The 11472-nt window shown below is 34.2% G+C and overlaps 1 protein-coding gene across 1 annotated transcript; it reads right to left on the bottom strand.

Moving 5' to 3' along the window:
• Window positions 1–1494: 1494 nt before the first annotated feature.
• Window positions 1495–6729, bottom strand: LOC103835219 (auxin response factor 6). The gene is made up of 12 exons (XM_009111346.3): window positions 5752–6729; window positions 5522–5640; window positions 5348–5446; window positions 5208–5264; window positions 4962–5117; window positions 4799–4883; window positions 4203–4293; window positions 3766–4129; window positions 3548–3695; window positions 2302–3260; window positions 2046–2236; window positions 1495–1964 (listed from the first exon to the last, which is right to left on the bottom strand). Exons 1-12 carry the CDS (start codon window positions 5798–5800, stop codon window positions 1748–1750), a joined length of 2535 nt encoding a protein of 844 aa, XP_009109594.2. The 5' UTR covers window positions 5801–6729; the 3' UTR covers window positions 1495–1747.
• Window positions 6730–11472: the final 4743 nt, after the last annotated feature.

Genomic DNA, 11472 nt, shown 5'->3' with positions numbered 1-11472 from the left:
ATATAACTAAAGTTCAAAAAAATCATGTATACAACTAATTGATACAGATTCTCTGAACCTCCTGTTGAAATAAATTTGATTTTTTTTTACTTGTATCATTTATTATTTCTAATTTATCTACTATATGAAATTAATGTCTTCAGCAGCAAACTTAAAAGAAATTTTTTGCATACCTTTAGAGTTTGAAAAGTTTGTATTGAAGATCGAATTCCGGCTTTGGTTTCTTCCAAATTTATGTTGATATGATAAAATAAGTACAATCAGTTATGGATTGATGCATGTTTTTTTTGTTTTTAAAACCAAAAAAAAAAAACTAATTTTAATAGGTAAAAAAGAAAAAGAAAAAAAGATGAGAACTTTCAAAATGATGGGTCACCATGCACTGTTTAACTAGGGCTCATGAAAGTGCCCCAACTTGTGTCATCTATAAATTTTCCTATCACATGCACCCAACATTATTTTAAACAATTCCCAATTTTCTTACTTAGAATTCATAGTCCCACCACTAAAGATATATGTGAATCACATTCATACACCACAAATCAAACCATATACTTACAAATATCTCTTTATCAGATTTGTTATTTATTTGACTTGTCTTTTTTATTAATCGATCACTATATTCTCTTAAATAGCCAATCAACACACAAACCCTAATAGTTTAAAAAAAAACACACACAAACCCTAATCATAAATTCTTCTATGTTGCCAGATATTTCTGGATATCACGTTCACGTTTCTATGTTGTAACCATTCTACAAATTTCGTTTCATATTCCTTATAGTTTGGTGAAAACAAAACCTACATTGGTCTTACGTTTGTTTTTTTGCTTTTTTGTTTTCAATACCATATACTATTTTTTTAGCAACTGAATTATATTAAAATTTTAGAGGGCTTTATAGCATGAAGCCATGTCCACTTGGAAAATTTTGTTACAAAGACAGGCTCATTGAAAATTCTAGAAATGAAAAATGCTTGAAAAAAAAACTAAAAAAGAATGTTTGTTAGAATTCCAAAAAGCTCCATAGATCGTCAATTCGTGGTAAAGGCTTGTACAAAAGCTAGATGTGGTTGAGGATAAAAGATACCACATGTCCGAGAGCTGCTCGAATCGCTAAGGTTTCCGCCATGAGAGGAGAAGCTACATGTTCTTGGAAGAAACATCCTCTAGCTTATCCCCGATGATGATTGGTCAGTAAACTCCAATACCATATACTATAAACGTTAGGGCATATCTTAATTGATGTACCAATAAAAGTGTATTACGAGTACGAACTACGGATCAATACGTGTCAAGAAAAGAAAAAAGGTTACTGCTGACGCAAAACGAGATCTAGTTTTAGTGTAAAGCCCTGAATAGCGGGTCCGAATATTTCGGTGTTTCACACAAACCAATAAATGAACTGGGACACAAAAATCACTTTCTCATTTCTATGTGGACCAGTGACTTTCAGACAAAAGTCTTAATAGCTCCAAAAGACCAAAACCATCAAGTTGATTGGAGAAGTAGTGAGCAACGAAAATGACATAACAAAAGTTCAGTAAAAACAAAAGTTCAGTAAAAGACCAAAAGATCTTATAATTACAGTATTACGACAGATATAGTTTTTTTTTCCTGTTTCCACAAAGTTCAACACAAAGCTCTCTTCTCAAGTAATAAAGAGAGATTAAAAGCTACTAATTAAACTAAGAAGATCAATACTTAATAACTTGAACACCAAGAAAAAGGGTTTTACTTTCTACTTCTCTAGTAGTTGAACGAACCCCCAACGGATGCTATACCATTACCGAGACTCCTCGGGTCTGACCGGTTCCCAAAGTCATCACAGTTCCCATTGCTCGGGACCTTATCGACGTTATCGGAAGATGGAGCGGAGTTAAGAAGCTCAAGGCCTCGTTTCCCCATTTGCTGCACTTCTTGTGGTGAGAGTATCTTAATGCACCACACGCTGCTCACAAACTCCCTGTGCCCGATGAAGGTGTAAGCACAAAGTTAGATCAGTGGAACAATGCCATGTGAGACAAGTGAGGGAAGTTTAACTTACGGCCAAGGGTCATCGCCGAGGAGAAGAACATCGTTCTCTCGGTCGACAAATACAAGCTGCCAGCCTGATCTCACAGGATCTTCTAATTGGCCTTCGAGGCCAAACATGCGAGCAAGCTCGCTTCGCAGCTCGTTGTAGCTGCTGAACTTCGTTATATCTAACGATCTTCCAAAAGAACCTGACTTGTACACCTGCGAAAACATTTCCATTAGGTCATCACTAGTTACGTGCAACACAAGAAACACACTTAATTTACCTTCACAAAGGTATTAGACTGTTGGTTCTCTGAGGGCTGTAGAAAACCTGGTTCCTCTATACAACTAGAAGGTGTAGTCATTGTACCAGAGAACTCGTTGTTGAAAGTTGATGATGTGAAGGGTAGAGTGGTGGAGTCGCCACCTTCAATGCCAATGCTTCTAAGGTTTGACATTCCGTTTGGGATCAGAAGGGAAGATGAATCTATGTTGACTCCAAAGAGGAGATGGCTGTGAGGGTCTGAGTGGTTCTCTTCTTGACCACTGGGGAATGGAGGCAACGAGACAGCATTTGGAGAAACGTTGCTTGTGTGTGACTGTCCCAACTGCTCCATTACTGATTGGTTGTTGTTAACGGCTGTAGAGTGCTGGAAGGATGAATCAATTGCAGGACGCTTTGATGGCCAACCTGAAGAAGTCATTGCAGAGTTTGTTCTAGTGAGGTTGAGCAGTTGAGAAGACTCGTCTTGAGGGAAGTTACTGAGGAGAGTGTGGAGTTGAGTGATGGGATTGTTTCCTCCGTTGGTGTCTGAGAAGCTTTGTTGATGACAAAGAGGTGTCATTGACTGGAGTAGAGACGTGTTTGACTGAGACATAGCAGCACTGGAAGCAGACAGATTATGATTATCCACCACTTGCTGCTGCTGCTGAGAAAGTTGCTGCTGCAGCATCTGCGGCTGCACTAAGGAAGGAGGTTGCATAGAGAAACCTGAGGGACTTTGGAACTGAAGAAGAGAAGCAGCGGCTTTAGCAGGATCAATGCCTCTCATGTCTTGAAGTGCAGCTGCAGCCATTGCTTGGTAAGCATCATTCTGCATACCAAGCAAGCCTGAAGCATCAAGCCTCGGCTGCATCCACGGGTTCACTCCCATACCTTGAAAGTTCATAGACTGAAGTCCTCGGTCCCACATAAGCGGTGAACTCATACCCATACCCATACCCATATCATCTTCTTTAAGACCTACATAAACAAAAGAAGAGGAGACAAGATTAGAATATACATTTTTAGTATTATCTATAAATGAATATAAACACATACATTCAACGTTTTGAAATGAGAACATTCTCGAAAGTAAAATTATGAAGTTTTTGGATAAAAATCTAAGTTATAAAATGGTATATTTATTTTTATAAAATGAGTCCCCTGCGATATCGCACGGTTACTTACCTAGTATATATATAAATAAAAGATTAGAATATATATACAAACTTTCAAGGGATGAATCAAGTTCTGAAATTAACAATTACCATGAAAAGATGGGAGACCTGAAGGCCAGGGACGTTTAAGCCTGAGAGGAAAAGGAGATGGATACATAGGGAATGTCGTTAAAGGCTCAATCTCCCACAAGGACACCCTCGGTTGCCTATCTCCTGCAGTGGACTCGTCCCATCCGACCTGCACCATGATCAAGATGATGATATATATATGTATACAAGAAAGCAAACATTTGGTTAGAGAAATGAACCTTAACGGACCGCCAATGAGAATTAGCCCACCGAGCAGGATCTAGATCACAAATGCCAGTTATTGTACCCATGTACCGACGAACACTTGATTCTTCGGTTTCAAACAGCATCCTAAACCTCATGCCAACAGACACACGAGTGTGATAAACCGCTTTCACGTACTTAGCCAAGGGTATTACAAACTCTGATGGACTCGCCCTTGGGTTATAGAAGATGGTGAAGCGACTGTTTGTGGAGGCTGCATGAGCTGCTGCGGCAAGAAGGCCTAAATGCATACTGTCACTTGATAAAACAGATGAAGGCATGACAGTTTGTGGCCGGTGTGCTCGCCTTATACCAAGAAGTAACTGATTCTTATCGTTCCTGATGATAAAAACAAAAATGACATGAGCTCCACCATTCACAACTATGGATATTTGAAGAAGTGGGTTCTAACCAGATGAAAAGAACGGAGTCACCAGCGACAAGCCTTTTAGCACTCACAAATACGCTCCAACCAGTAGTAAGAAGGTGTCTTTTCGGTTGGCCTGAGAGGAGATAAACAAAAGCAGAGTCAGTAACAAACTCTCTTTGTTTATTCGTTATTTATAACCAATGTTACAAAAATCGGTAGGCGGATTAACAGATTATTGATTAATTTTTATATATATTACGTTTACATTAAATATTTTAGTTTTATGGTTTAATTACAAAATTAATTTAATGAATCATAAAATTACATATGCAAAAAAAAAAAAAAGTAGACAAATTTGTGGATTTTCACTAACAAAAATGTTTAATTTAACATATTTAGATCAATTTAAATTGATTCAAACTAATTTAGATCCATTTAAACCAATTTATGACGGTTTGAACCGATTTGAGTTTCATAAATCAATCGAATTTAAGAACTCGTTTTGGCTATGACTGATTTGCCGCCTAAACCAATTTGAGTTGCATAAATCGGATTTAACAAAATCAGACCAATTTTTTTCAACATTGGTTATAAACTTATAATTAAGGAAACTGAACTTTAATTGGGTGAAATCTAACCTCGGAAAATATGTCTGAACTTCCATTCATTGTCATGCAGATCTCTTGCCATCAACTCTTGAGCTGGAGGCTGCTGTGTGTAATCCTGAAGAACACAAAAAAAAAAAATCATTAGCTAAGTTCGAAAGAAAAGAAACTTCAGAGTAAGTAGAATGAAAATTACCAAGGGAGGGAAAACTTTCTCAGCAGCTCGGCGAGGCACAGAGAAACCTCCATGAGTGCTGGTATCACTAGCAGTCAGAGTTTTACAGAAATAGTTTGTAGGTTGTCTACTCGGGACACCTAACTCCGCCGCAAGGTAAGAATCTTTTTGCTCTTGCTGGCATTCAAACAAGAAAAACTGTTCATAACACCGACAAAATCCTCATAAAAAGTAAAAAGTGTGGATTACATGTAAGAAGTCTCATACCGCATTCAACGGCTGTAAAGTCATCTGTGCATAGACTTCATCAGTTTCAACATCTGCCTGAAATTTTAAGAAAAAAAAAGTCCTGAACTAAGTCACATAACAGAATAAACACACTATTCTCATAAAAGAATATTTCTCACATGCATTGTGACATTGTGAAGCTGACAGATAAGCTGTGGTTGCAAGCTGGGATAGTTTGGTGTATGGGCATCCACTTCTTTATTGGTTGAAGCAGCGACCTGAAAGTACACAAAATATTTGTAGATGTTTGAGTAATCTATAACCAAAACAGCATAAGGGAAGGAGACACAAACCTGTTCACTGTGACCTTGAGGGAAATAAACAACTCTGCTTCCAAGAGGAGGTAGTGAGACAAGAGGACCAGCACAAGCATGCCAGAGCTCAGAATTAAGAACTCTCTTCTCTCCTGTAACTTTATTTTCAACAAAACACACACACAAGTTAGTTAAAATCTCCCACACAAAAAAAAACAAAGTTTCTACATTTGCAAGTATTAAGCAATAGAGAGAGAAAGTAATAATACCTTCATGAGGATGAGGATGAGGATTAAACCCAGCTGAAGACAATCTCATCTTCTTATTTTTATATATAACTTAAAAAGCAAACAATAAAAACAAATTTTTCAAACTTTGTTTCTTCAAAGATCCAAGATGCCAAAATGTAATTATGACTTAGGAGAGACCAAAAAAGTATTAACTTTCTTTAACTGTTTCCCTCCACCTCCCCACTCATTCACCAACCAAATCTTTTTTCACAAATCCAAAAACACTTAGACAAAAAAAAAACAGAGTTCTTCTCCTTCTTATCCTGACAGAACAGAACACACATCAACCAAGTCTTGATTTTTCTAGCCAAATAAGCTGGCCGACTTCAAAGCCGCTTCTCTGAATCTTCAACTCCTTCATTACTTGTTAATTTATCCAGTAACCCCACTGTTAACTCCCATTAGAATAGTGTCTATAAATAAAAGACCCCCAACTTGATTTTTTTTTTTTCTTAGAAAACCCACCACCGCCAAAAGCTCAGAAGCCAAGAAAGAAACACAGATCTCGAGCTATCAATAAAACGACAGGAGAAGGTGTCGTTTCAGCCTTGTACAAATAGATCTTCTTCTTTTAAGCTGTGCTTTTGGTTTCGTTATAAGCTTACGAGAAATCGAGATCCCAGGACTGTGATCAGGAAATGAGAAAGAAAGTGATGGGCATGCAACTGCTCAACTGTTACACAACATGTGTACACAAGGAATAATAATCAGACAAAGAAAGAAAGAAAGAGACTGTTTTTTTTTTGTTTTTAATTTTGTTTAGGAAGGTTTCTCCGGTAAAGAAAAGTGGCGGCGACGTGGCGGAGCTTTCTTCTGCTATTATTATTATATTCTCTGCTCAAAAGCAACTTCTCTCCTCTCTCTCTCTCTTATTTGAATGAGAAGTAAGGAAGAACGACAATGGCTGTTTTGACCCGTACCCGGACGGAGCGGGTCTTTTATGCTCTTGCTTAACATTTTTAAAGCAACTTGTTCTTCTCAAAGGACACGAATATTACTACTTTACCCCTTACTTCTGATTTTATTACAGTTGGGGGCTCGTGTCCTCCCGACTTCGAAACTTCGTTGCATCGTCCATGTACCTAAACTACATTCTAGTATTTTTTTTCTTTCTTGAGAACTATATTATACTAGTATTGTACTTTCATTTTCTTAATTTTTTTAATCATAAGCTTACATCCAACCTCGTCTCTGTGTATGATAATTGATCAACTACGTTGTACTACAGTCGCATATTTTAAGTACACATACATGATCCTGTATCTTATATTAGATTAGATATATTTAGTGTTAATTCCTCACGTCACGATTATTATTTCTATCATATAATGTGTTCTTTGATGATTATTTCGGTTATTAAAAAATCATTTTTCGGGTGTCAGCAAAACTGTATTAGGAAAATAATTTATTGATCAAATTATTTTGTAGAACGTTGACGATCTTGCGACGGATCTAAACTCTGTAACCAAGAAAAATTTATCTAGCGACGCCAAAGCTAACTGATAAATATATACCACATCACATTCCCTGAAAACATGTCGTGGTTCGTCACTTTTTTTTGTCACTTATGATCGTAGATTTAAGATTGATTCTATCCAACTACTAAAAACTTGATCCACGACTTTCTCATCATTTTTTCTTCTATAAATAGACATGGGCAGAAAGAAAATATGAAAATGAGGAGGATAGAAATCCATAATAGCATGTTGTTGAGCACTCTACTAATACATGTATATATTTCATATCCATATTAAAGGCATTTAAAGCTTATTTAGAAGATTCTTGAAAGTATGATTTTTTAGATTTATTTTTTGTTCCAAAATAATAGATTTTCTAAGAGTTTAAGGTACTTTTAGTAGTTAATGTTGAAAAGTTGTATACTTTTAAGTAACATTAATTGAAAATATTTGAATTGGTTGAATACTATTGTTTGATATTTATTGGAAAATGTATAGTAAAATAAATAATAAATTCAATTGTAAAAAATTAATTATTTTCTTTATATGCGCGAATACTCTAGAAAATCCTTCTTTCGGGAACAGAGGGAGTACATACGTACTCTTTTCCCGTATTCTTTGGCTTGGACATTAGTAAAAATTAAAAAGTTTTTTTTAAGAAGTGAAAAAGAAAAGAAAACAGCCATAGTTACTTACATAGAAAATAAAATATATAGATATAATGTAACTGTGTAAAGAGCAATATGTTTCAGTGTTCTATATGACCACATATAAATTGTTTTGCCAACATCTATAGGTAAGCTTATATTTGTGTATAATATAAACTAAGATCTTAGTTATTAAACCCTTTCCAAAAAAAAAAAGAAGATCTTAGTTATTATCATTAGTTATTAGTTGTGGCGCGCGCGAGTACGTCATAAATTAAGTGCTCCTTCATTTCATTGGGTGTATTCTTTTGCCTCATTATTTGATTGTGTGATGTGAAATGGAAGTGTGCGAGTTATGAATATATATATTTATTTATATATGAAAGAATAGCAATACGTAAGGTTGACAGAGAAATCACCTGATAAAAATGGCAGGACGCGCTTTTAGGGTTTCCTTTTCTACATTTTTCCTTCAATGATATATGTATTAGGATATTTCCAATTTTACTCTATTTTCACTTTAAAATAAAGTTTAGAGTTAAAATGTTCTAATGATACTATATTTCTCACTCTATAATAAAGTGAAAATATGTTTATTTCAAATATAAAATAATTTTTTTTTTGTTTATCACTCTATCTTTTACTTTAAAATAGAATATTATTAGATCAAGCTCAAACTCTATTACTATAGTTATTTTATTTTAGAGTGAAAATTTGAGTAAACCGTGGGAGATGGTATTAGTTGTATGAATAGCATATGGAGAGGGCAAAATTATGTTTTTACTACATTATTGAAATAAAAAGGAGATTGAAAAAGATTTTAAATTCTATTAAAAAATGGAAAACGGGATTAGAGATAGGGGAGGGGAAAAAAAAGAGCACAGTGTAGGGTTGTCCCTAGGTAGAAAGAAAAGTTAAGAGGAAGGGAGCGGTGTACGATGATAGGTTATGAAATCAAGGTACCAATTACAGCCGTTAGATCAAACGTATATACATGAGTTGGATGGAGATGGGACATGACATTATATACTAAAACAGTGGTGCTTTTCTATTGGTCGCTTTCAGAGTACTTGCGGTGTTCCATCGCTACACGCATTCACCATTTGCTCCCGCCCACACACGTGCGTCACTGTGTATATATACATGTACACGTAAATCCATAAGATATTTTATCTCCCACATATCAGGCATTTAAGCATACAGGGCTTGCAGGCTCTTAAAATCAATAGTATATTATCTTCTGCAGGACGAAGTTGACTTTACTTGAGATACTAGTGCAATATTTACTGAAGATTCTTGAAGACTCGAGTCATAACACAATCGTCAAGAGTTTAACTAATAAGGTGATAGGAGCCTATCGCGAGTTTCACTGGATTGTATGGAACGAAGAGCTAAATATTTATCTAGTCAAATGAGATAGTTTATATTGATCATTATAGTTTTAGTAGCTTATAACCATTTTTTTTGGTTTAATAGTAGCTTATAACCATGCTAGATCATGGGACGAAATCCACACCAACCTTCAAAATATGTAGATATTTTGCTATTTAAAATTTTCTATATGGTGAAAAAAATTAATAATGCAGATTTATAAGTCGTGAGTTTTAAACTCCTTTTCCAAAATAATTCAAACTCTTAACTTCGGCTAAGATTTCAAAAATTTAACCACTCTAACTCAACTACTAGGAGTCTATGATCAACATCACTTGACATCTTTTTTAGCTGCTATACGAGAATAATATTCAATTTACTTTTGCTTTACTTGAAGTTCAAAATCAGTTGATGTAGAAAAAAGGGGTTCAAATTCAGTTTTTTTTTTTACAAGAATTACAACAGTTATGAATCTTTCGTTAGTAACAGTATGAACATAACAAAAAAAGTTGAAGAGATAAGAACGCACGCACGAAAGGCCATTCATGCCAGTCGGATCAGAGCGTCTGGCCCATCTCACATGCCGTCTCTCTCTTTTTTCTCTTTTTCTCAAAAAAAAAAACACCTGTGATGGGTACTTGTGTTATTTTATTTATAAGAAAATTAATTTTATTTGTTTTTTAAAATATATTGGATCATTTTAGAAGATGAGATACCTTTTCAATCAGCATCTATCATTCTTAGCTTTGGTTTACAAATTCCAAGTGTTTCGGTCTCATGCAAATTTGGCGTATGGCTTATCCAAATGGTTGGTGCTAATATCGCATATTTATAATTGTGGAGCATATCATTACCAATATAATAATGTTGATTCAATTCCATCTTTCACATTACTAGGTCAGTTCAACGACGCATTCTCTTCATCATTATAAAATGTTGATCAATAATTGTACTAGAATTTTCCAGTTTCCGTATTAATTAAGTTTTTTTTTTCTTCTGATCGGTGATATATTAGTATAACACGAAAAAAATGTATTTGAGTTGTGGTCTATGGGCACTACACGTGAAACCTGTCTTATTGAGTATAACTGTATAAGTTACATCGTCTTTGGATTTTATGAACAGAAGTAAAAAGATAAAATTATTTTGTATCTGACGTTTAAATAATCATTTAACACCAAAAAACAATCCCTATTTAAAACACCGAATTCTCTGGCAAACTTGTCAACGTCATTGCCAAAAATTTCTCATACATTTTCATAACCAACACACTTTCATGTAACGAAGAACTCAATCAAAACAATACATTAAATGCCGGCATATCCTATTTACTCGTATTGTTAAAAAGCTAAATAAATTAAACATATTTTCAAAATTATCAATTTATATTTATTTGTTGATTTACTTTTTATAACTATTTTAAAATTCATATTTTTACATTTTAAAATATATTTATATTTTAAAATAAAATACATTAATAAAATTTAAAACTTAATTTTTAATCACAAAACAGGTCTAAAATATGATTTTTAAATACGGAAAATTGTAGTTATTAATGTTTGAAGTGATGATGTTTTTTATATAATACTCCATATTTCTATTTGAATTCTTTATGTTACTTATTAACTCAAAACATATATGATCAAGAGTTATATGTATGTTTGTCGACTTGATTTTAGCGTTACATCCTTGTTTGTAAATTTTTTTTTGTATTTTTATTGAACTTCTGTGTTATGGATTTAATATTGTAACTGCATCCAAATTTCTTGTCTCTAAAAAATGCTAACTAATCATTGATTTTATAATATTTTCGTTAAAATCTAATATTACTGAGATATGAAATTTAACAAATCTCTCTAATTTTATTTATTACAAACAAATTTTTAGAAACCTTTCCTGTGTCATAGTAGTCAATACCTAACAGTTTAATTTGACTGTTTATTACGTACTATACTGGCAATACAAATCGTGTTTGCTATAAGTCGATCGCATTGTCATAACCCAAGTAAAATACTAAAGTATCATACTAGGAAAAATACTACGTTGTGTTATGTTAGAAAGTAGCATATATATGTTGACGGTTAAATAAATCATTTAATGTTGTGGTTATGCATATTCTTCACAGATACTGCTCATGAATAATCCTCCGAAGAGAGAGATTTGTGAGGAAATCAAAATTAAAAAAGCAACAAGTCAAGTGTAAGATTTGGGAGACCCACCATTCA

Source organism: Brassica rapa, chromosome A08, assembly GCF_000309985.2.
Source record: "Brassica rapa cultivar Chiifu-401-42 chromosome A08, CAAS_Brap_v3.01, whole genome shotgun sequence".
NCBI classification, from domain to species: domain Eukaryota; kingdom Viridiplantae; phylum Streptophyta; class Magnoliopsida; order Brassicales; family Brassicaceae; genus Brassica; species Brassica rapa.
The sequence above is the reverse complement of the archived record's forward strand: the minus strand, read 5'-3'. Positions and strand labels throughout refer to the sequence as shown.